The following is a 26843-nucleotide window of genomic DNA, read 5'->3' on the forward strand; positions in this document are numbered from 1 at the left end:
AAACAAATCACTCCAGCCGGGACCTCTGAGCTGCTACTGAAGAACAACAAGCAGAACTCAATCTGTATTTGAAGTTTTCCCCCTCTGTTTTTTCTCTTTCCCCCTACACTCCTTTTTAAAACTTCCCTCTAAAGCTTTTTTCTAAACTCCTACTCACAATTCCCTCCCTCTCCAACTCACTCTTACTCTGGCTACAGCCGGGCTGGACCAGCGGCCCCCTCCTCTGTGTGAATCTGTCAGGGGAGTGTGTATGTGTGTGAGCCATTGAGGACACTTCTTTTTAAACTTACAGCAGTCTTTAGGAGCAGTGGGCAGGCTTTTCCAGAGTGTGAGAGAGGAGAGGAGCCCCCTGTGGTGCTGTGATTTGACCAAACAAACAGCCGGGCTCAGAGCGGTACCTCATCCGGCGGACTCTCGGGACAGCGGAGATTAACCTCAGACTCTGAACATCTGAGGGATCTATACATCTGAGGCAGCAGCCCCTGTAGAGACAACCAGCTGGAAGTCTTTCCTCTGATTTCAGAAGGAGGGGACCGACTGCTGGCAGACAAACTCCTCGGACAGAGAGGGAAGTCTACACTTGTAGGATCACTCTGAAGGTAAGAGATCTTGTTTCTCTGTCATTGTTAAAGATTTTACTTTTAGTCATGGGTGCTTGACAGCTGTTGACAGAAATGAAGATGAACTGTACAAAGTGGTGAAAATGCACTTAGCCTGCATTAACCCACTGTGACAGATTACATGTCTGTCTGTCAGAGAGGATGCCCCTCATCCTTACAGCTCTGTACTGCATGTTTACCTTTGATTTAAAGTGATACAATAAGCAGGTTCATCAGCTGAAGACAAAAAAAGTAATGTCTGTTTTGATGTGATGTTGTTGCTACTTAGTGCTAATGTGTTTCTGTTGGCGGTATTTGTTTTCCACATACTTGCATGTGTACACAACAGGAATTACAATGTGAAAGAGTGTGAGCAACCTGTTCAAACATCAACACAGTGACGGCTTGCATCTCTGCACATAGACACCTTTTCATTATTTACCTAGCGCAACTTTAACAATATTTACCTTCTCACTAGAGAATGTGTTAGACAAGGTATCCCAGGGTCTCACAAACACACACACACTGGTCTTTATGGCACAAGCTGTTTGTATGTGCTCCACTTTGTGCTCCGCTGCTAAAGGGCTTGTTTATACAGCTCTCTTCAGTCACCCTGAGTGAACTGGCGCTAGACCATCAGTCTCTTTCCTCCCTTGTGGATGGCCCTAACAGAATCAATCCTCTGTCTATTGCTACATTGAGAAGCTTATTGAAAAGCCGTGGCTGTGTACTGATATCAGTCCCGGCATTAGTCACTCTGCATCCTCTGGATCTCCTAATGATAGCAACCTCAATTCCCAACTTAAAGACTCGGCCATCCTTTTGAAAAAGGAAAAGCCTCATAAAGTAGTGATACAGTCTTGTCTGAGGAACGCAGAGACCCCCTCTCATTCATCACAGGAGAAGGTTTAAGTGCCTGGCATGAGTAACATTATAGCAATGTGAGCTATTTCATGGCAGACACATGGATGTCTTTTCTCCCTAATCCGCCATATGTTGTGCACCTGAAAGCTTCCTGACTTCCCTACTATGTGCGGCTGCTGTGGTGTTAAGTTGTTGGGTTGCTTTTCTGCACATTCATCATCTTCATACAGATGACCTCTCTGAATTAGCTCAGACTGAAGTCAAAACAACGTTGGCATGTTTTTTGTGTCTGCTGCTCTCCTTCAGTTGGGAGTTTCTTTTTGAAGTTTTTGATCTTCTCTGGCTTTGTGGATATATCGGTGCAGACTTTGTCTAATGCTGTCGTCTAGATGAGCTTTTGGGAAACTGCATACATGTCATACTTTACCATCAATGGCAATAGACGGTGTTGCATTCATGTCATAGTTTAACTATCAGCCGGATGATTCCTGCTGAACACAGGACCAGGGAATACACTCTTGACAGATCTTTATTGCACTGGGTTTGTGAAACATGGTGACGTTTTATGTGTCTGTGGACGGTTGGGGATTTTTCTTCCTGTGCGTCAGGCTGCTGGTATGTACTGAAGCTCTTCTCCCCGGCCCCGATGCAGCGCAGCCCAGACCTAATCCTTCGTCATCAGCTGTTTCCTGGCTCTCCGGGCTCTCCACATGCCAGCCGCTCTCAGAAAATGTGCTTTACATTATGACCATGCAGACAACATGCCAGGAGTCTGGCTTGGCTCACATGTGCCGATATGTAACAGCCTGCACTCAGCAGCAAGTTTTGAAACACATTCATCCTTTTTCTGTCCTCTTGTGATTTATCTACTCTGAGCGGAACTAACAGCTGTTCAGCAACCGGGCTCTGAAGACCAGTGTGACGTTGTTCAGATCAGCATGCAGCTTAGAGTTTAACAAGTAATGCAGAGAGAGCTATCAGAAATGTTATCACGTGATTATTCTGACTCTTATTGGTGAGTGCATTTTTTTAGACATAGCAGTGTCTGACTCACACTCTGACTCAGTCACTTATTGGCTGATTCATAATTCACCCCTCATACTTTTCAACTGAGCTGTTGGTTCTTAGAAATCATATCAGTCTCATGTCCCTGCCGTGCCTATGGGTCACTGATTCTTAAATGTGGTACTTATTATTTGAATCACATAGCTAGACTAAGTGGAGCTGTGATGCAGCATCCTGTACAGCGGCCCGTCCATCTGGCCTTCCTTCTCTCCTTATTTCTCTCCCACCCACTCACAGAGCTGACAGGCAGCTGCATCTCATCCTCAGCCAGAGAACACAGGACCTCTGCAGGACAACTCCTGGAGGAAGTGTTTCTTTATGATTTATAATATCACACATGAAATCATTCTTAAAATGCAAAGAGGTCATTTTCAAGGCTGTACAAACTGTAAATATGGCAAACTACATTTAAACTACATTGCAGAGGGAAATAATGTTCTGTTCTGTCCACTGCATGTGCTGTACAGAAAGACAATAGCAACTCTTGTGGTAAATATATCAACAAAAACAAAGCCTGTTCACCATAACCATAGAACAATCCAGATTTTCAGCAGGAAGTTATGTTTCAATCAGATCCTTATAAAGCTCCACTCTTTCTCTCTAGAGTTGTTGCTGTCCTCGGTCCAACAAAAACATGCTAGCATTGGTGATGTACTGCAGTGAAACAGGCGGACAAAGAAAAACAGCCGTTGCTTTTCCAAGATACGAATATTCCACACAATGAAAAACAGAGACTAGTTTGTATTTCTCTCAGGTTGTCTTATGTTTATGAGAAATGTGGTAAAATTTTTGAGCAACAGTTATATGATTTGTCAATACCCAAAATACCTCTTCCAAGATTGTTTTGCAGCTAAATTTGACTAAATCTGCACACATTGAATAATTTAGGCCAGAGTGATGCTTCACTGTCACTTTTTTCCTGCGTTTTCCTCTTCCTTCCAACATTATTGAGTTTAGGGAGTGGAACGTAAAGCCAGTCAGGACTAATTGTATTCAGCTGTTTCTAACTTTACGGGGGGTGGGTGTGTCAGATGGACTGGAAGTGTGTGTAGGCGTCCTCCATTTCTCACGGGGCAGGTTGAGGGGCTTATACCCTCAAGTGTTGGGGTGATGGCCGGTGTGCAGGAAAAAGGAGGGTGCAGAGGTCTCAAAATAGCGTGGGAGGATGTGCTGTTGCTTATGCTAGCACATATACCTGATATCCCCTTATTCCCAATTGGTGGTTTGCATTAGCTGGGGTTGGGACGAAGCACACTCAGATTAACCCTGACTTGTTCTGCAAAATTGACATGACTTCAATGAAAACAGCTGCTTTAGTTTTTGTCATTTTATTTATTTTTCCCTCATTTAGGTTCCCAAATGAGTCGAAAATTAGACCATTAAACTGATTTCAAACACTAGCCACATCCAAGGCTGTCATTCTACAACCGTCAGTTTTACCCAGAAGCCCTTCACATCCCCCCACCGCCACTACAAACAGCATTTACAACCCTGTTTGAAAGGCAGCAAACCAAAATCCACAGTTTCCCAAACATGTGTTGCTTCAGCATGAGTACAGAGTCACTCTGGTTGCTGAGGTAAGACCACTCACAGTCACTGTGTCCTAATGCTGAACCAAATGAAACCAGAGGGGTTAATCAACAGGAGTAACGGTAAGGGACTTCATTTTTTTAAAGAACAAGGATATGATATTGCAAACTTTATGTGGCTTTAGTGCAGCTCCCAGCTCTAAAGTTACAGGATACATTTTTGATGATACATAATTTTTCAAAGTGCTGTGAACGGCAGCTTCTTGTTTGGGTTCACTGTAAGTGAGACATATCTATCAAACTGAAACTAATGCTGTTAGCCACTGCAGCTATCACAATAACAATGTCAGACTTCATTTCAGCATTAATGTGTCTCGCATTGTTTGCCAAAACGATTGTGACACAGACAAGTTGAGTTTAGAAATATGTGGCACGTCTCTATTGATGTTTTACGTATATGTATATATTCCATGTTTCTATTGATTAAACAACAGAGAGAGATCTCCTGACTCTGCAGCCCCCCTCAGATTGTTGCTTTCAGATCGGGAAAAGTCATTAGCAAAGAAATCTGCATGTCACATAAATATCAAAAAGAGGCAAACATCACATCTGTATCTGGGACCAAAGAGGAGACTGTGATGGTCATGACAGAAGCGTAAATGCCATGTGTGAACGTTTTCTGTTTTCATTGTTTGAGATTTGAATGGCAAGCGTTTTATTACATTATCTTATTGTGGGAGGCTGTGGCGCAGTGGACTAGTGCGTTGGTGTTCGGATCAGAGGTGCACAGGTTCAAACCCCACTGCAGTCAGCATGTTGTTGTGTCCCTGAGACACTTCACCCCAAATTGCTCCTGTGGGGATTGCCCACAGTATTGAGAATGTAAGTCGTTATGGATAAAAGCGTCTAACATGTAATTGCCTAATAGCACCTGACTAGGGAACACCAATAACTGTTTTAAAAAAATGTGCTCCATTTCCATGGAACTTCTGTTAAGTGTTAAGGTCACCGGAACTGGCAGAAAAAGTCTATTACTGCAGCTTTATGGCACACATGGCTCGAAAAGTGCTTTGAACAAACACATGGAATCTAACCTATTTATGAGGCCCTGACATTTCTGCAAAAACTAAAAATGTTCATAGCTCACAAGTTGGAAGTGTAACTGTCTTCTTTTCTCCTTCTTCAATATGAAAGATGGATTTTTATGATACAAACACAGGCTCCATAAACAGACTGCACACATTTCCTGTTTACAGTAACTTAGAAAATTCTGACAGCACATTGATGACATGTGTGCTCTCTGCGCTGAAACGGCCTTTTACTCATAAGCCTGTGGCTCATCATTCATTATTACAGCTCTGGCAAAGTACAGTGTGTATTAGCCAAGAGAGGGGGACAGCTAGGGTGCCTGGGATGGGTGAAGTGCATTGTGGGTCTGCTGCAGAGGGACCAGAAGGTTTGTCTCAGGGGGGTTGCTCCGTGATAAAAATGGAGGTTTGTTTTAGCAAAGGCTCATTGGGTCATTTTTTTCCCACAGAGCTTGCCAAAGTCCTGCTGTTCAGAGATAGGCCAACACAACTTCACATCCTTCTAAAAGCTAAAAGAGTGCATTTATTTTGCACTGCAGCTTTAGTGTTCAGTGATTGTTTTATCTGAGCAATAATTGTTTGCATTGGAAACAAGTGACCGCTAAATTAGAGAAGTTTTTTTGCAGATAACAGCTTCCTGTACACTGAGTAAACATCAGTGTGTGTGTGATGTAAGCTGTGTGTGCACTCCCTCTGCTGTCTCACTCTGTGCTTTAATGTGGTGTTTCATATCAATTGTATTCTGTATGTCGGCAAGTCTGGTGCTGTGTGCGGTGTTTTTGTGGTGCGTTGATTTGTCATGCTTTGTCATTTGTCTAATTGGTTAAGTTCTTCCATGTCGATATGTATTTGTTCAGTTCGTTTTTCTCCTGCTATCTGTTTTTGTTTTTCTCAGTCCTGATTGTGTGTTTACATCTTTTTCTGCAGCTTGTTATTTAAAACTGTTTTTCCTCTTTTAGAAGTTTCGTTTTGTCCTCTACTCATTGTGACATCTCTTGTTTTCTCCATGAGTATTTGGTTAGTTTTTGCGGTGGTCTGCTGTGTCAGTGATGCATCGCAGCCTCACACCCACACAAGAAAGTCAAGAGCTCTCCAGCTGCTTTTTGGACATCTTTCTCCTCTTTTGTTATAGATTACACTTTTTCTAAATGCAACCCCCTTGGGACCCACTTGAGCAAACAGTTGGCTGCAAACGTGGTTCACAAAGCAGTTCCCACCTCATCGAGGACTGCTTCATCGCTGCCAGATGTTTGAATAAAACATGTAGCTACAGTATATATAGATAATCCCAGGAGTGGGATTACGGGCTGCTGTGGGGCTATGCGTGGGCTGCGTGTGTCCCGCTAAGGTCGATTTTAGCATTCTTCCTCATTAGCTTGTGACACTTTGAGTGTAGCAGCGTTGTTTATCAAAACCAGAAAGGGGTCAGTCAGCCACCAAATTCCCAGCATCTGTGGGAAAACATATACAGTGGGATAACAGTTTATCCGTCAAGGCGATTACTGTGCCATCACTTACATAAACACTGTTTGTTTTTGACCTCCACAATCATTTCAGAAATGTAGTGTCCCATTTCAAAGATTAAAAAGACATAAATAAACATCTCTGTTAGAAAAAAAAATGCAGATCTTTAAGACCCTCCACAAGCTCCTTAGATTGAAAGCCACTTGACCTGACTTGAGTTTTGAATATCAAGGATTTTTCTAGCTGTAAATATCCTCAAGCACCACTTTTGACTCTGCTACAAACAACACGTTTTGTTACGTGTCAAACTGCTACCACTTGTTTTTATTAAGTCAAAGTTACTGAGATACTGTCAAAGCTGCTTGCCAGATTGACTTGTGTCCTGACCCCTTCAAACAAATCAAAGATATAACCGTGACAAAGCACAACAAATGTTTTCAACAGTTTCTTAAGATAACCTTGCAGACAGACTTTGACTTTGATGTTCCAAATACTTGCTAAATATTGCTGTAGTGTTCACTCTCTTAACTCTTTAAAGTGCTCGTCTGGCTCTCTATGGCCCTCTGATCCTTGTCAGCTCATCATATCTTGAGGGTCAAATTCCTTCTCTGCTCAAAGTCCCCCCCCCCTGCCCATTGGTCAACATGAAACCTCATCATGTTGCGGTAGCCAAACATTATCTTTCCGTCCTTTTCAAAGACCTCAAAAAAAGATTTGAACACACCTAGTTTCTTGTTCAATTTTCTGCTGATCTCAGATGTAAACTCATATCCTGCAGTGGCCCTAATGTAGCTCTTTGGCTTGGCTAAGCAGAAATAGAATCAGCAGCCAGTCACAATAAGATTTGTTAGTCCTCATGCTGCCAAGAGACACATGGCTTTGGCGTCGCCGCGTTTGGCTGTTGTCGCTCAGAATCATCGTCCCTGACACGATGGTTCTCGTAAGCGCTGATGTATGGCTTCCTCAGTGGACTGTCCCTTGTTGCTGGGGCCCCCGGGGAGAAGGTGGCCCCCCCTGCTCCCACCGTCATCACCAGCAGGGTCCCAAGTGTATCAGCGTTCCTGGGAAAGTTCCAGAGATATACTGTGGGAACTTGAACTGTGTGTGTGTGTGTGTGTGTGTGTGTGTGTGTGTGTGTGTGTGTGTGTGTGTGTGTGTGTGTGTGTGTGTGTGTGTGTGTGTGTGTGTGTGTGTGTGTGTGTGTGTGTGTGTGTGTGTGTGTGTGCTTTAGCACATGTGCAAGTTAGGATGTGTGTATGTGCGGACTATGACACAAAGGAGAAAATGTCTCTCCTTCACCCCTTTTTATTAGAACCAGGAGGCTGGGGAGGAAATGGACCAGTCATGTTTTTGGAGCAACTCAAGAGGTTATGGTTTAGTTAGGCAGTTAATTTAGAGACAACATGTATCTCTGGTTTGAGTAACTAGCTTTGATTAGTTAGTCATGGAACTTCTTACCACAGTGACGAATCATCTGTCCTCTCTTAAAAATAGCCATCACTAAATCTGTGTATTGGACTGCAATGAATATTAGCAAATCACCTAAAAGTTTGAGATAAGATTGAGAAATGTAATCTCTCAAACAAAATGGTTAAAGATAGTCACATTTCTTAAAATAGAAGTTGTAAAATTGGAATGAATTATCGAGTAATAACGTTATATGGGTTAAGATTGCTCAAGATACATTTCACAATGTTTCCACTGCCTCCCTCCCTCACTTCCTCCTCCACCCTCGCTCTTCCCAAGGCACGCTCTTCCGCCCTCACTCTCTTTCCCACCCTCTTGCGTACAGGCCTGTGATCCATCCTTAACTGTTTCCAGACGTGTGCTTGCTGCAAGGCTTAACCCCCATCCCAAACATAATAACAAACCATTCCTCCCCTCCTCAATCTCTCCTTCTGCCTTTTTTCCTGGCAATGGTAACAGTGGTTAATGTTTGTATGGGAGGATGGCAAAGTAAGTATTATTCACCTTTAACCCCAATAACACTGATATCAAGTTGATATACAACATGATATCCTATTAATATATCAAAACCTAAGCAACTTTCAGAATCATGAGTACACGACTGTGTCAGCAGCTTGTGTGAATGCCCTCATTTTCACTTTTGTATACAACAAAACCAATTAATGGCTCAGCACAGCTTGGACGCAGCGTTGTTGCCAGTGAGCGTGTTGCAAAGCTGCACACAGTGACCCGTTTGTTAGTGGGCAGAATGCCGGTGAACCGGGAACAAAAAGAAACAGACATTGTCGCTCTGTCCTGGTGCAGCGAGGCATAAAATACCTCCAGAGTGAACTGCATCTGCACCTCAGACTCATGTTTGACGACCAGAAACCATTAAAGAAAGCAGCTTGACGACATACTAATTATATGTTGTTTCCTTAGTATGAGCAGAGCATTTACTTTGATGGAAACAATTTTTAAAATGTGATTTAATATCTAAACTCCTGCTTTGCCTGACCTGTTAAAGCTCATGAGGACAGGAATAAATCCATCATGATATGAAGCCTCATGAGAGATGTCAACTGTTGTGCTGGGTTGAGTGGGGTCTATGTCAACCAGCAGTTTTTGAATATTTTGTTGACAGAATGATCTTTTTTCTTCTTGAAACATTTACTTTGAAGGCAATGTGGGGGTGTAACATTTCCATTAAGGGTACATGAAGGTTAATCAGCATTGTCATCACTCTTTTTGTCCTGCAGAATAAAGTGCATTGAATGCTTTTACCATGAGGAGGGGGACGGCATCCACGCTTCATCTGACGGTCACAGTGACAGGTGAGAGCTTCAATAAACAAACACAAATGGAAATCTGAAACAGGACTGCAGGTTGTTTTGCAGGGAAGCGAAGAGCATGACGCCAAGCCTATATGCAAGCTTTGTATCTTACAGATTTCAAAAGTAAAAGCATCCAAATAAAACTTAATATATGCATGGTTGTAACTTTAACATTACATTAACACAACAGTATGAAATATGTTCTTTAGGTTGGGTAGGGGGGTAGATTTCCAAAAATGTTATTCAGTGTATGAAGTTATAAAGTACAGGAAACTTTAATATAGACATATAAATATATATATAAAGACACTTTATTGATTATTTTTGGATTACTTATTTCATTGATGCATTTAAACTAACCTCTGTCATTTGCAATACATCTGTCAGTGACAAGGCATCATTATCCTCCCACATTTCCTCTCCAGCAGCTCATATCCTTCAACATTTAGAGATAGAACAGGATCTGCCATGTATTGTTGATTTAACCTTTGACCTCATGCTGCTGCCTCTTTGACCTCCAACCTGACCTTTCTTCTTGTTGTGCCAACTGCAGCTCTCCTGTATTTCTGCACCGAGCTGCGCTGTGTAGAGATCTCACCCGATGACAAAGAGCTCACCTTGGCTGAAGGCTCCTTTCTCAACCTCACCTGCTCCGGCTCAGGGGAAACCACCTGGGAGTTCAAGAGGGACGATGTGCCGTACTGCCAAGTGGAACAAGTTCAAAATGGTGGTCCTAGCTACCAAATTGTGCAAAGCAACATCACATCCAGTGTTTTGAGCTTGTGGAACATGAGCTGGAAGCACACAGGGGTGTATCTGTGTGTTGACCGACACACTGGAGAAACTAAGGAGGTGGCTGTTTTTGTTCCAGGTACTGGTTCAGTTTCCTGTAAGAGCTGCCTTACTGTACATCAAAGACAATTTAAGATTGACTCAGTATGTCTTGTGTAGTGGAAACAAGACTGTATCTCATTAATAAAATATAGCTGTCTCAATTCCACACTGATGTGGTTTGTAGTGTGGTAAAGTGACAACATATAGTACACTTAGAGTTGTATCCATGATTTAGAGTATATAATCAATCAGATTGTGTTTTTCTGCAGACCCTGAGGTGTGGTTCATAGAGCGCTCCCACGGCATGGTTACAAAGACCAGTGAGGAGAGCACCGTCCCCTGTGTGGTGAGCAATCCTGACATCAACGTCACCCTGTATGAGAGGGACACTGATCAGCCCATCAGGGGGCTGTATGTCCCCAGCGAGGGGTACAAGGCACCGCTGGAGGAACGGACCTATGTGTGTCGTGGAGAGATGAACGGGGAGGTGATGGAGTCTCAGGCCTTCTACGTCTACAGCGTTACCAGTGAGTGTTCAGGTTAAAGAGTTCAGTTAGAGAAACAACTTTTCCCAAGATAAAAATGTGTTCATTATCGACTCGACCCTGTGTGTGCTGAAACTCCAGAAAACTCACACACACATAGTTGGCCCCTTTAATTCAATGTATGCCTTCACCCACACTATTAAAGTTAATGGGTCTATCTTTTTAAAGCGCCATAAAATGACTCATAAAATGTGCATCAGATCTCTTCAAACAGCTTGTGCAGCATTATGTACAAGTTTGGTAGCCAAATTATTATCTGTCAGTCCAAAAGTTTCATCCATTCCCATACTTACACAGGAGCTTTGGTCACTTTACAACTCTCTCTGAAAAACTACTAGAGGGTGTGTGAGTTCTTTAAAGTGAGGAGATAATGAGGTAAATACTGGGTCTTTGGTCTCAGTGTGCAATAATATGTCTAGATCACACATAAATGCTGCACATCATGTTTAGAGAAATTAAAAGTACATGTTTTTGATTTTGTGGAGCTTTAGAGTTTTTGTTCAATATTGGAGCCAGCTACAATGTTCAGTTCTGACTAATACTGATGAGATAATGATATAAGTTGAGGGTATATTTTTGAACAATTATGTGATTGATTAGTTGTGAAGGACACTTTTCAACATATTGTTTTGATTAATAACATCATCACCTCTTCCTCCTCCCCCACACTCCCTCTTCCCGTTCCAGTCCCAGAGGCCATCGACGTCTACATCAATGCGTCGAACACCGTCCTGAAGCAGGGCGAACCGCTGACTGTAAACTGCACAGTGCACGGAGTGGAGATAGCAGATTTCTCCTGGGATATGCCCAATAGTGAGGTGAGTGGGAGTGGAGCAGAAACACACTTTTGTTCAGCATTCCCTTCCTGATCACTCTCGGGCCTCAGGACCAAGCCCTAATGGTATCAAGATGTGGACACACCTCAATTTGTTTCCCCCTGTGATATTCTTCTGACAACATGTGGTGTTGGTATTATAATGGTCTGTTCTTTTGAATTCATTCTGGGATCATAAAAATATTCAGCTTTTCAGATTCATTTAAGATTTTAAACTGAGGAAGGCAGAAAACTCACTAACATGTAGAATCTAGAGGAATTCAAATATTTAAAAATAAAACAACACATTACTTCATGATTGCTCACTATGCAGATAGCTGATCACTCACATTTTGATCATATTCAACTTTCTTTCTTTTTTGATTTTGTTGTTGTTGAAAGTTTTCATTATAAAGAAAAACCCTACAGAATGTCATAGAGCAGTCAAATACATACTGTAGATGCAACATTGCACATTTCAACCAGGATCATTCAACTATTAAAATGTCACATTCTTATCAATTTCCATTTTCTTCAAGGATGTCGAGCCGCTGACAGACGTCCTGCCCAACATGAACATGCGCTCCTTCCTGATCTTCCCTCACGCCACGGTGGCCAACAGCGGAAACTACGTGTGCCATGTCCACGAGCCTGTCCTAGACCAGACTGCTTCTGCCAGCGTCAACATCACTGTGCTCGGTCAGCCTAACCCACACAAAACTAAAACAAACTGATGCTGGACGGATTATTATTGTGTTTCACTGACAGAGAGAAATCCCGTTTATTATATAAACCTCTTCAAGTCAAGGTGAAAGAGGTTTCTCTTTTAAAGGAAATGAAGAGGACCTCTGTTTATTTCTGTTCACATGGTGCGGATGCCCTGAGTGATACCTTGAATAACAGACCAAGGGGGTACAGCTGATCTATATTTAGACTTATGGGAATAAACTCCAGGTAGACAAATGTTAGTATAGCTTTTTCTTTTTTGGACCAGGTTAGCCTTTATTGCAGAATGACATCGTTGAAAGGGGAAGATGACATGTGTCGAAAGACCGCAGGCCAGATTTAAACATCCCTGTGCCACTGCAGAAACTGAGCCTATGTTAACATAAACCCTCAATAAGTTCAGCATCAAAGCAATATGTGATCTTGCAACTTGAGGGTGAATAAAAACAGGGTTCATTGCGCCAATATTCTCTCTTGACAGTCACTGAGTGTGCGTCTGGGTCTGTGAATGCTTATTCTTTCTGCAGCGAGGTGTGTTATGTTTATGAAATCCTTGAATAGCTTGAGCCGCCATGCTCCATGGAGACAGTTTAGTAATGGTCTCTGGACATGTCAGTGGAAAAGACAGATAGTGTCTGGCCACAGAAGGTCAGCAACCAACAGCAGCACTCCAGTACTGTCTCTACCAACTTAAATATAATCAATAATATTACTATAATTCAATTAATAATGTTATATTTACAATGGATTACTAGACTACTGAATGAAAGCTTCTTGTGTTAAACCTACGGAGAATTACATAATAAGATTTGATGCAGAAGATCCAGTGTGTGACATTTATGTTTTGTTGCTAATGATGTTATTTTCTTTGCTCAGAGCGAGGTTTTGTGGACGTGAAGGCGGCTCGGAAACAAAACATTTCAGCCCGGCTGCAGGAGAACGTGGAGCTGAGGGTGGAGATTGAAGCCTACCCTCCCCCTCAGGTCCGCTGGAGCAAAGACGGGGCCACCATCAAGGGACACAAACCCATCACAACCAGACAAGAGCATGAGATCAGGTGAGACCAACCGAATCCATAAAAAATGTCCTACATACCATAAAACTAATTATAGAACTCTTACAAGTTGATCCATTTAAGAAGTTAGCACTTCAGTTAGGGTGACAGCCTCCGGAGGCGCGCAGCTCTTGTCAGTCGTCACCAGATAAGGCCTCTGCAGAGAGAAACTCTATACTCTCAAGAGGGCCCACTCCATCACTCATCACACTGGAACCATAAGCACAGGATACCTGTCACAACTCACATATGTCTTTCAGTAAAATCACAAACAACGTGTATACTTGCAGGACTATGTTTTCAAATCTCCAACACACATTCAGAATCAAAGAGACAAAGTGAAATATCATCCGCATGCTCGGTTCACAAATTGGAGACAACCACAAGCCCATACATAAAAACAAAAAAAAACAGATGTGACTGTATTTTTCTAGGGATAAACTCTGCTGAATTAGAAAAAAGACATGACAACTCTTAAAGAACATAACAACACTATGCCAGGGTTTGGTTTTTTTATGATCCCACTGGAAATGTGATGTGATTATCTTGGGTTCTTCTATGTCTAAATACTTTTCCTATCTCTGTATTTAATTGGTATGTCACTATGGGAATGTTAATGTGTGCACATTTGGTATACATGTGTGATTTCCTAGTTGAGTGAATTTGGATGTGTTGTGCCGTGTAAACACAATGTTTCAGTTGCTTGAACCTTTTAAACATGGTGTCTCGTCCAGGATAGGAAAAAGGCAAACGAATGAATGTTTGGTCACAAAAAAGGGTCTTCTTGGATAATAATCTATAAATGAGTTTGGACACCCAGAAGAAGCTAATATAGATTCCTATTTCTAAACAAAGTAATATATTCATAGAAACTGAAAGCATGCACATGATTCATTTTGTCCATATGAATCTTAATGTTTCTGTTGAAAAAAAGCAATAAATAATCATTATTATTTTATAAATATCCTCACCATCTCTTCTCCCTCAGGTATGTCACTATTCTAACCTTGGTAAGGGTGAGGACGGAGCAGAAGGGCCTCTACAGCGTCCTGGTCACAAACGGAGATGACACAAAGGAAGTGACGTTCGACCTGGAAGTACAAGGTGAGTGGCTGTTTGAGGAATATCACATCATACAATGCGTTCTTGTATAGTTTAACTTTTTTAACTGCAGCTTGACTTGAAATACTATGTTTGTATCCATGTCAGCAATGATTAATGGCAGCTGCTCCCTCTGTGTGTAGTTCCCTCTCAGATTAAAGACCTGACGGACCACCACCTCCCTGGAAAGAAACACTTGGTGACCTGTGTCGCTGAGGGGGTCCCAGTCCCGAGCATCCAGTGGTACAGCTGTGACAGCATGCACAAGTGAGTCCCACATTCATCACATTACAAACACCAGGAGGCTGACCGCACTCATTCAATTCAAATGATGTGTGTCTGCTTTGACTTGTTTTGACTCTGTCCACTCACTCCCTTGTCCTGCTGCAGGTGTAGCAACCAGACGGAGGTGTGGCAGCCTCTGATAGCAGAGCCAGAGGTGGTGAGCATCCGGACCAACGTGAGCTACAACGACACTCGTAAAACAAGCCAGGTGCGGAGCCAGGTGACCTTCCACAAGCCCCAGCAGGTGACGGTGCGCTGCGAGACCAGCAACCGGGCCGGACTCCTCGACAGAAGAGACGTCAAACTGGTGTCCAACAGTAGGTGTCAACAGAAGAATGTCCCACCTCTTTGTCTTTTATATCTCAGTGTCCATACAGCCTTTGATATATTTGAATCCTTGAAAGAAAGTGACATTTCTGAAAGTAGTCTAAGGTCATTTACAATTAGTACTGTGCCAATGTCCAATATACTGCTTTAGTATAAGATAACAAACATGGTGGTCCGGTGAAACACCTGTTTGAGAAGTCGCATTTCAGAGACACAGTACAACCTGCATTAATGTGTTGTTGCACTGAAGCTATGAATATTCGTGTAACTTGCGTTGCAAACATGTTTATAAAGTGAAGTTTTGTGTTTGTTGAGAATATGAGACAGCTTTGTTAAATGTTCTTTGTTTGCCTGTTGCAGCGCTGTACTACCAGGTGGCAGTGTTGGCTGCTGTTCTGGCCTTAGTGGTCATCATTATCATATCCATCATCATCCTCGTTGCTGTATGGAGGAAGGTGAGAAACAAAGTCACAAACTCAATCTTTAGAATTTAGTAAATACAAAGTACAGCGAGTAAAAATGTACAGAAATCTCAGGGTGTTTTTTATTCGCCAACATGAGTGTTTTTCTCTGTGCTCTCAGAAACCTCGCTATGAGATCAGATGGAAAGTGATAGAGTCTGTGAGCCAGGAAGGGCACGAGTACATCTACGTGGATCCCATCCACCTGCCTTATGACCTGGCCTGGGAGATGCCACGAGACAACCTGGTGCTGGGTGAGTCTTCAGATGAAAAGAGACAAAATGCCATCCTTTATTTGACTCTAAAGAGACACTAAAATAATAATAATAAAAAATATATAAGTAAACTATTTCAAATGTCTTCATAAACATGGATGAATACCACTTAATTCATCCAAAGAAAAATACATGAAAGACACATTTCACAAATAAATATAATATAGTTAGCAATATATATATTAAATACAAAATCAATACAATTGGATTGCATTATAAGCCTGCATTGGCATGTATAAAATACATTAACCATTCTATTTATTTGTATGTGTAAGAATAATATTAATTAATGTAATCATCATGCTTTTTAGTTGCTTATTGTTTTGTTTTTTACTACTTTGTTAAATTGTATTTTATTTGATACAATTATGATAATAATCTAATTACATAATAATGTTGGTCTTGAAGTCCAAGTCATTGCAGTTGTTGTTGTGTCCACATCACTTGTTAAATGAGAATAAACAGACTTTTAGACCTTTAGTAGGTCGCTAGACAAAAACAAAGAAACAGGTTTGCAGCATCAGCAGGTCACTTTGGTGCTGCTGGTGGTTTGGGAGGCTAGAATACTAAGTAAGGTTTGTTAAACTTGTTTTCTTGGCACCAATCCGTCCTCATTTTGAAGCTCTTTGTGTCTGTTGACGTGTCGTTGATAGTCAACTGCTCCTTACAGACAGGGAGCTTCCCAAGCTCACTCAGGCCCTCCATGGTTAAACTCCTTTATCTGTTGTAACCTGCTCAGGCCAGTTACCAGAGAAATGTGTTTACACTGATCTTTGAATGAACAGAGTGGATCTCTCTTCTTTTTCAGGTCTATCATGTGCTCCATTCACACTGTGTCCCACTGAGCTTGTCTTTGTGTTTCAGGTCGCACTCTTGGATCAGGAGCCTTTGGCAGGGTGGTTGAGGCAACTGCGTACGGTCTCACTCATTCCCAGTCCAGCACAAAGGTTGCGGTGAAAATGTTGAAATGTAAGACATACAATGTAAAAACCCAGTCAAAAGCCATGTGCGCACTTGTGTGAATAACATAGAGACCACAGCAGAGCCCCCTGCATACAGTAGCTGTCGGATATTGGTACACCAGCGCCTTGTTCCTGCGAGCCCAGAGAGAGAGAGAGAGCAGCCTGCTGGTCTTTAGTTCGGTTGCCAGCCTGGTCTGAGTTTCAGCCAACAGGTCATTGAATGTTTGGAAAGAACACAGTGTGTCCTGCTCTCAGTGTGTTCAGGTCTCCTGTTCTCACACCTGCCTCATGCTGACCTATACTCACAATCAGAAATCCTTTATTCGTCCTGCAGAGGGGGATTTACATTGTTACAGCAAAGTATAGATGATACACTATAAGATAAAAAGGCATGCACATATTATTTAAATACTCACACATGTCTTTCAGGAAACTCCCAAACAACATTGTACTTGCAGGACCATGTTTTCAAATCTCCAACACACATTACAAATCTAAATGACAAAGTGAAATATCATCAAATAAATGATTACAACTTACAGGAGTACACATTAATGGAATTCTAACTAAGTAAGCAGTACTTGTAAAATAAAATAAGTGTAACATTGTAGAATGAAGGGTGGTTGAGGGTAAATAACAGTTGTAAAATAAAATCGTATACATCTCCCTCTCTCTGTCTCACCATCCAGCTACAGCCAGGAGGAGTGAGACTCAGGCTCTGATGTCAGAGTTGAAGATAATGAGTCACCTGGGCCCACACCTCAACATCGTGAATTTGCTGGGAGCTTGCACCAAACAAGGTAAACATCACAAGGAGTGCTAGTGCTATACTGTGCTAACGCAGATGATTAATTAGTGCATTTCATGGTTTGTATAACAACCCATGAAAATGAAATCAGCTGTGAGCATTTCCTACAACCGTCATGGCGGTTCAGTTGGTTGATGACTCTGCAAAGGCAACAGAGAAATGTTGGCTTGTTTATTCCTCTGTGACCCTTTCTCTGTCCGTGAACTACATAAATACATTTTTCATTCAAATGTTCTCTAAAAGGGAATATCAATACATGGGTGAAAAAGCAACCATTCCTCATGTGTGACCTACTTTTGAGGTTAATCTCTGTCCCAAGTTAAGTTTTTAAAGTTAAGTATAGTATGAGAAGGCTAAATAAATGGATATTATTTAGATTTACCATTTTACAGGATGTTACAAAAGAAGAATGTATTTCCAGACAAGATTGCTAACAAATAAAACGTGCAATGCTTTGTAGTATTTTCTTAATTATGTCATTTAGATGTTTATTTTTAACTTGCTATGAGTAGGCTTTGTATGTAATTATACAAAATGGTATTGCATCAGTGCACAATTTAATTATTTTAAGGATTTCTTTCAAGTGAAAAGGCAAAAGACTATTTTAATAAGCCCATATACTTATCTTAAAGGCTTTCCTTAGTATTTACCAACTTCATGGAACTTAATAAAAACATTTGTATGTGTATTTTTGTTGTATGAAAATTAATTGCGGCTCTCCTTCTCCACCAACCAGGCCCTCTGTATCTGGTGACAGAGTACTGTCGTTATGGCGACCTGGTGGACTACCTGCACAGGAACAAGCACAGCCTGCTGCAGAACTACGCCGAGAAGAACCAGGATGAAAGCTGCCTCATCTCCGGAGGAAGCACTCCACTCAGCCAGAGGAAAGGGTGAGAAAAACAGACAAACACAAGAAATCTCTGCTGTCACAAACAAAGACATGGAAACACATGTGTCCCCAGATAAGTTTGATATGAGTAAGAAACATGAGAAAGATAGACTTATGTCTGTTTAGTTATCACTTCATGTGTCCCTCCAGCTATGTGTCCTTTGGGAGTGAGAGTGACGGAGGATACATGGACATGAGTAAAGATGAGCCCTCCATCTACATGCCCATGCAGGAGCATATGGACACCATCAAGTATGCAGACATCCAACCCTCTCCATACGAGTCTCCCTACCAGCATGACATCTATCAGGAACAAGGTTTGTTTCTACTTTGATTTAAGTCACAACAGTCTAATTCATTTTCCAGGGTTGTAAATGAAAGTAAGTGTGAAGAATTCAGTATGCACAGGAAACAAGGGAGTTACTCTTGAAGTACAGTATGTGACTCCCACCACTTATTTTCTGCTGCCCACAATGGAAGAGTTCTGGTAGATATTTATGTGTGAAAAGCTCTAGTTTTAATAAGTGAGCTTCAAATAGTGCTTTTCATGAACACATGAGTTGTTTAGGCCTCATAAATCAATTAATACAGTTGGAATACTCTACGGTCTTTGATCAAAAGTCCTTGTAAATGTTTCTCCATATGAAAGGCGTGAGCTACATTTCAGCCCATGCAGTCACAGGACAGCCCCCCCCCCCCCAAACATCAAAACAATGTCTTCATTCATGAGATGCTCCTCACCAAGTCTATTGTCTCACCTTGTATTCGTGTTCAGGTGGCAGCAGATTGGACCTGTTCATCAGTGACTCTTCTGCCCTCACATATGACGATCTGTTGGGCTTCAGCTACCAAGTCGCCAAGGGGATGGAGTTCCTCGCCTCCAAGAATGTAGGATATTAAAAAGAATGTTGCTTGATATGTAGCTGAAGGCTAACTCGAAATTCTGTGGATTTGTCCACATTGAAATGGATAGTGCCACACTGAGTGAAATATGGTGATTCATCTATAATCAGTAATGAATGACTTCTGAAAAGTTGACATTATAGTGTATATAGTATATAGTGTAGTGTAGTGTAGTGTAGTGTAGTGTAGTGTAGTGTAGTGTAGTGTAGTGTAGTGTAGTGTAGTGTAGTGTAGTATAGTGTGTATAGTGCATATCAAAATACTTAAAGTAGCAAAAGTAAAGCACAAAAATAAAATGTGGATTTTAATATTTTTTATTCATTTGAATCTTCTAAATAACTAATAATGTCAAATAAATGTAGTAGAGTAAAATATTTGGCTCTGAATTGATGTGGAGTATAAGCATCAAATATAAAAATTGTATTACTCAAGTATAAATTCCATAACATTGTAATTATGTAATGTAATTCATTAGTTTATGTCCACCACAGATAGATAGATAGATAGATAGATAGATAGATAGATAGATAGATAGATAGATAGATAGATAGATAGATAGATAGATAGATAGATAGATAGATAGATAGATAGATAGATAGATAGATAGATAGATAGATAGATAGATAGATAGATAGATAGATAGATAGATAGATAGATAGATAGATAGATAGATAGATAGATAGATAGATAGATAGATAGATAGAAAATAAACATATTAAAAAAAGGAACGGCCAGTTAGCCTAGCTTAGCATAAAGACTGGAAACAGCTAGCCTGGCACTGTCTGAAAATAAAAATAATTCACCTACCAGCACCTCTTCAAATCATGAAGTAACAGTTTATATCTTGTTTGTTTATTTTAAACCAACAAAAGTGTAAAATCAACTATTTTAATTTTATCCAACCACAGTGCGTCCATCGTGACCTCGCTGCCAGGAATGTGTTGATTTGCGAGGGGAAACTGGTGAAGATCTGCGACTTCGGCCTGGCCAGAGACATCATGCATGATTCCAACTACATCTCTAAAGGCAGCGTAAGTGGCCACTGCTAAATGAATATGACGTAGAGTAATGGATTATATTTGAAACTAAGTTAAAAGGTGCTTTATATCTAAATAAGATTCCGCAAAATAAGATCATTGTGGTTCCACAATTCTAGCAAATAAATGCATTTTGGAATATATGTTAAACTGCTGGACTTTCTAATTTCTAATTTCTTTCATCCAGACCTTCCTGCCCCTGAAGTGGATGGCACCAGAAAGTATTTTCCATAATTTGTATACCACCCTGAGCGACGTGTGGTCGTACGGCATCCTTCTTTGGGAGATTTTCTCTTTGGGTCAGTCCTAACACACTCATATTGACCAACATTAACACACAGAAAAGACCACTAACACACAAGAAGCCTTTAACAGAAATCCAACTCACAAATAGTTTGCACATACAATAAGAGGGATTCATCTTCTTTATTGCTTTATAGGTCACATTGTACAGATGTTATCAGCTTGAATCCTCTTTAATTCATACAAACAAAACCCCCTGCATACTTCTGGGGAACTGTAAATGATATATTCTTATCGTCCATAATGACAGTAAATGTGTGTATGCAAAACGAATTTCATATCAGATTGAAAGTACATAGCAGTTTGTGTGAACACTCATAAGAGGTCTAAACCCCATTAGGCACAGACAATCTCTGAAATTAGCATTTCCTTAAAAAAAAAAGAAATCTTCCCACGATTTTTGGAAACTAAGAAAACAAAGGAGACAGTTTATTACATATGCATCTTAAACTCAAGTGGTGGAAAATATGCTCACAATCCAGCCTCTGTAAGTGATGAACAAAGATTCTCTGCGCTTCCCCGTCTGAATCACACTTTCATTGGACATAAGAGATCCATTTTCTTCCAGATCTGGGTCAGAACATGTTGTCTTCCAGACTGATGGACTTTGACTTTGAGATATAAATCGAGCTTTCTCTGCACTCCTACAGTTTAAGGTTATTTCGTTTTGAAACTATTCATGTGTTTTTATTGAATAGGTTTACTTGTTATGTAAATCAATCAATAAAAGCAATGTAAGTAATCAGATGGTGCCGTTCATCTCAGATAATACATGTAAATAACATCACGTTTGAATGCTGTCTGCAGGAGGAACCCCCTACCCTGATCTGCCCATGAATGAGTTGTTCTACAGCGCTTTGAAGAGAGGCTACCGAATGTCCAAACCTGCACACGCCTCCGATGAAGTGTGAGTCTCATTGTTACCTCGCCACCAATCTTACCTCTCCAGGAACTCAGACACACATTTGGAATAAGACATTTGTTAACTGTTTGTTGTTTATGTTGCAGTTATGAAATCATGAAGAAGTGCTGGGACGAGAAGTTTGAAAGTAGGCCTGAGTTCTCCTTTCTGGTCCAAAGTGTTGGGAATATGCTGACCGACAGCTACAAAAAGGTACTTTATTTAAACATTAATGCTGATTCCAGGGTGTCTGATATGTGAGCTTGGATTCAAAACGTTATACCATACATATTGGATCTTCAAATGTTATTTAAATCAGGTTATCTACAATTCATCCAACTACTGAGGACACAAGGACACAAGGACACACAAGGACGAAAACGGCTAAACGCATAGGATTAACGCAAACGCAATCGCAAAAAAGCTTCTGTCCACACGCAATATTCACCGGATAGTGTCTGTCCACACGAGACAGCTCCGTTTAGCTCCAACCGCTGGAGAAGCTGCAGTACATATGCAGGAGCCTGTACGTGGCGCTGTAACTTCCTCCACAAAAGCAGCGAAGAAGCATGGTTGTCATGGTTGCCCTTCTGTTTATTCTCCGCGGTGGGGGCCGAGGGAACCGGGCAGAGTTTTTCGCCAGTCAACGTGTATTAAAGTTTAAATCTTCCGGACAAAATTATTAAAGTGCCGGTCAAAGGTCTTCTTTGTTATTGATTGAGCTTTAAAACAAATGAATAACGAATCTATATAATATAATAATAAAACACATGGAGCCTCTCTTTTTCCTCCCTCTCTTCGGACAGCGTCAGTGTATGTTTCATGCAGCAGCTGATCCAGTAATGAGTGACCCGGCCGACAGTAAAAATAAACATATGTATAACTAGTTTAGGTAGTTTGAGAGGTGTCTCCGTCCTGTCAGATTAGACTTCACTCGCGTTTAGGTCCATATCGAGAGAAAGATAAATAATCTGAATTCAGTGTGCAGTTTACTTTGACGCGGGGGTGAGCAGCAGAGGTGGGGAGAGGCGGGGCTATTGCCTCATCATTATCAGAAAATGATCGTATAGGGCGTACACACGGAGCCGTTGGACCCCCCAGAGCGTTGCGTATGCCGTTCTATCCACCTTGGGACCCGTTATCGTTTCCGCAGTGGTTTAGTGCCGTATGCGCTCGTCCTCGTGTGGCCGAACGGTCTATATGACACTAAACAGTAATGCAAACGACCGTTTTCGTCCTCGTGTGGCCAGGGCCTGAGTCACTCACAGTCAGTCCCTCTTAAAGTAAACAGTCTTGACAGCTGTGATGTAAACTCTTTAGCAGAGGTGGGAGAAGATCTCAGATCTTGTACTCTGTTACAAGTAAAAGTCTTGCATTCAAAATATTACTGTAAAAATAAAAGAATGTGAGCATCAAAATATACTTAAAGTACCAAAAGTAAAACCACTCATTATGCAGATGGACCATTTCAGAATAATATTTATTTTATGTGTGATTATAATTATTGATTAATTCATGTGTTTATCAAAGCTGGTAAAGGAGCAGCTAGTTTGAATTACTTGTATGCTGCAGGGTAGCTTGTGGATTTACTCCAGGTGGAACTAAAGTCTGATTTAAGTGATTATATTTCACATCATTAATCCAAATCTGTAAAGTAACTCAAGGTATTAAATACATGTAGTGGAGTAAAAGTACAAGATTTGCCTCTGAATTGTAGTGGGGTAGAAGTACAAAGTAGCATAAAATGGAAATACTCAAGTAAAGTACAGGTATCTCAAAATTGTACTTAAGTACAGTGCTTGAGTACATCTAATTTGTTACTTCCCACCTCTGCTCTTTAGTGCTCAATGTCCTGAAGATGCACTCTACAACCTCACACTGTTGATGATGGATTGATTCTTCATTTCTAATACCAAAAATGTGTCCCCTGGCAACAGAAATACAGCCAAGTCAATGACAGCTTCTTGAAGAGTGACCATCCAGCAGTCACCCGCACCAAACCCAGGCTCTCCTCACCCTTTCCGATCGGCAACCCAGCTTTCGGGTCCCCACCCCCGCACTACGTCCCCCCGGACCCCTACACCCAGAGCCCGGGCCCCGGAGAATTCAGAGAAGAGGCAGACACACAGGAAGTCGTAACTGCATACAACGAATACATCATCCCCATCCCAGACCCCAAGCCCGATGACGTTTTCACTGATGTCACATCAGAAAGCCCTGCAAGGTACAGAGCTGCTGAAAAAAGATGCTGCAGATGTGAGCCAAATGCTGGGGAGAATAAAGATGAGGATGTATTTGTTATACAAGAGCAGTTCTCTTTTCCACCACACACCCACTCATCCAGATGTTGAGCTGAGACAATAGCTGCATTATGGAGGCAGATATAAACATGCAGCCAAGCACAGTTGGCTCTAAAGCCTAAGTAAATATTTGACTTTTATAAATCCAGATATATTTACAGTTTGTGTTTTTAATAATGAACATGGACTGTAAAGTATTAGTCTGTTTGTTTAAAGCAGCAAATCAGTTCAGGAGTGATAGCAGATTCCATCCCTGTGTTTTAAATGTTGGCAGTGGGGCGATTCTTCTGCTTACATTTGGGCTATACACTGAACCTTTAACATTGTGGTTAGCATTTGAGGTATTTGACCCCAAGCGGTGTTGGTCCAGGACCACAGACTCATGACAATAACACAGCAGGCAGCATCTTAAAATAAAAGTAAACTCAGTAGAGAGTAGATCTCCGCCAGGTGTGACTCCCTCTCCCCTCAAAAATATTGAAAAGTTGACCTATAATTGACCCTATTAGTCAAGGTTGTGGCAAATATAACAAAATCAGAGATTTATTCATCTCTTGTTTTGCCTAACTTTAGAGGTTATATAACATATCGGGTATGGAATGAGCCGGTACATGCTCCGGTTCAACGTTAGGCTAATGGCTCATGTATTATGTGAGATTAGCTGCGGACAGACGGACAGATACAGACACAACCAAACACATGATCGCTCTCACGCATGCTGGGGATAATAAGAAATATTCAGTACATAGGCAAATCGATAACAAGATTTTTCAACAGGCTTAATAACGGTAAAGGTATGAAAAGCTGAAATAGTTTATTAATTAGTAAACAAAGAATTTGTTGATTAACAAAATAAATGTCAATGTATTTTTTAGCAACATTGAAAATAATGTGTTGGATGCATTCCATCCAAATCCAGTTATGTATTTTCTAGTCGGCCAAATTATATGCTTTTTTCAGAATGTTTATTTTTTATTTGAAATGGGTCTTGAAGGAACTTGCCAAGGTCACACACAGACATTAATGAACACTGTGTTTCTATTTCTTGTATAAAACTGCACAAAGTAAGTATGTGTTTTGTCTCCCCCCACCCCCCCCCCCCCCCCCCCCCCCACCCCCCCCCCCCCCCCCCCCCCCCTCAGCTCTCTGGCTCTGGAGGAGGAGACTGACTCCATGTCGGCTGACACTCTCCCAGAAGAGGACCGGCCGGAGGACACCAGCGAGAGAGACGCTCTGCTGGGCTGCTCCGGGACGCCCGAGGTAGAAGACAGCTTCTTGTAGCCATGTCTAGGAACCCCGAGAAAAATAACCCTTTGCTGGGAAATTAAATGTTTAATCCTGGGAGGCCACCATGATTTCCTCTAAACACTAGAGAAGTTTTACCCTTTTTTGAGTTTTGTATGAAACTTAGTACCTCTATAACTTAAGAGGCTACCAATAATGAGCAGGATGTTATCTTCCAGGCATTTCATGGAAGATTGGGATAATATAGATAAGGTACTCTCCTCACACTCTTATCAGTTTACAGTCAGTAAAGACTTATGTGCCTTTTTAGTTAAAAAATACTTAGCCATGTGTGTCTTTTAAGGCCTTTACTGTTTTATATCACCCTTAACTGTTCACAACCACTGAATAACACAAAATGATTAGCACAACAATATAAACAAACCATAAACAAATGTACAGAAATACTGTTCAAACAAGACCAATGTGTAGTTCACATTTAAGTGATAATCATTATCATTAAGTCATTTAATTTGAACTTTATGTTACATTTCTTCCTGAAGTACGATCAGTAGCTGTGTTCACTGTATTATAATATTTTTATAAAATGTTATTTCCAGGACATGAAATACAGACAGAATCTACATGCACTGTTTTACTATGAGAAATACTTTCTTTTTAGTTACATATTCCATAATGATGTTTTTTTAGCTTCTTTTTTTTAGATTTATATGAAACGTTTATGAGTTTTTGTGAATTTTATACTTGTTTTTAATTCATAGTTTTGTGCCAGATTTGCACTTTATTAAGAAACAAATTGGGATTTTCATAAGGAAGTTATACAGTAAATGTTCTCGACACAAAAAAGGGGAATAGTCCAACTGAGAATCATGTGGCTGTTACAGTAAATCAGTTTCTGTGACCACAGGTGACTTTCTCAAACTCGTAATACAGCGTATCACTGCCTTAGCACAAGACGGCATGCATGAGTGCCTTTGTATAAACTTTTAAAGATCTTTATCTTGCAGCTATTGTTGATATATAGAGTTATTGTACTGTTGCTGTTTGTGTACATGTTAAATGATGCTTTGAGTCTTCTGTTGTATAGCATTCCCTCACACCATTTCCACCATTAAACACCACACATTATCATTCTCTGTAGCAATTTTAAAATGCACAAGATCACTGTATCACAAGCTACGGTACCAAAGCTCTTTACAAATGTATTTTTTATATGTGCCATTGTATGTTGTAAATGTGACAATAAATGTGTATTATCATAATTGCAGCAGAAGTGTGAGTTTTTTGTGTGACTATTCTATGAATTCTGTAGCTCTCACTGAATGTCTTACTCTGCTAACATCTATTGTTTCCCTCTAAACACTGCACAAACAATGACTTTTATTCATCTTAATATGGACTTTCCTCCCTCTACAGTCTATAGGGCCTTTCTCTGACACCTACTGTAGGTCAGAAGCCCTGGCCTGTAAGCTAAACATGAAAAGCCTGAACTGATTAGTCTCACCTCAACGGATGTCTCGGGAGAATCAAGCCTTTCTGTGGCAAGTTGGAACTGGCACATTAATTTGTTGAGCGTGATGGGCTGATCCGCCTCCACACACACACACACACACACACACACACACACACACACACACACACACACACACACACACACACACACACACACGCACACACACAC

The 26843-nt window shown here is 41.0% G+C and overlaps 1 protein-coding gene across 1 annotated transcript; it reads left to right on the plus strand.

Moving 5' to 3' along the window:
* Positions 1-26424, plus strand: pdgfrb (platelet-derived growth factor receptor, beta polypeptide). The gene is made up of 23 exons (XM_034231189.1): positions 1-599; positions 9315-9389; positions 9943-10260; positions 10493-10750; positions 11456-11586; positions 12122-12281; positions 13185-13365; positions 14351-14466; positions 14607-14730; positions 14854-15065; positions 15436-15530; positions 15658-15790; positions 16676-16780; positions 17463-17573; positions 18318-18474; positions 18624-18790; positions 19249-19361; positions 20285-20407; positions 20601-20712; positions 21524-21623; positions 21725-21830; positions 23555-23841; positions 25060-26424. Exons 2-23 carry the CDS (start codon positions 9341-9343, stop codon positions 25196-25198), a joined length of 3297 nt encoding a protein of 1098 aa, XP_034087080.1. The 5' UTR covers positions 1-599; positions 9315-9340; the 3' UTR covers positions 25199-26424.
* The last annotated feature ends 419 nt before the right edge of the window (positions 26425-26843 follow it).

This window comes from Gymnodraco acuticeps, unplaced genomic scaffold (genome assembly GCF_902827175.1).
Source record: "Gymnodraco acuticeps unplaced genomic scaffold, fGymAcu1.1, whole genome shotgun sequence".
NCBI classification, from domain to species: Eukaryota; Metazoa; Chordata; class Actinopteri; order Perciformes; family Bathydraconidae; genus Gymnodraco; species Gymnodraco acuticeps.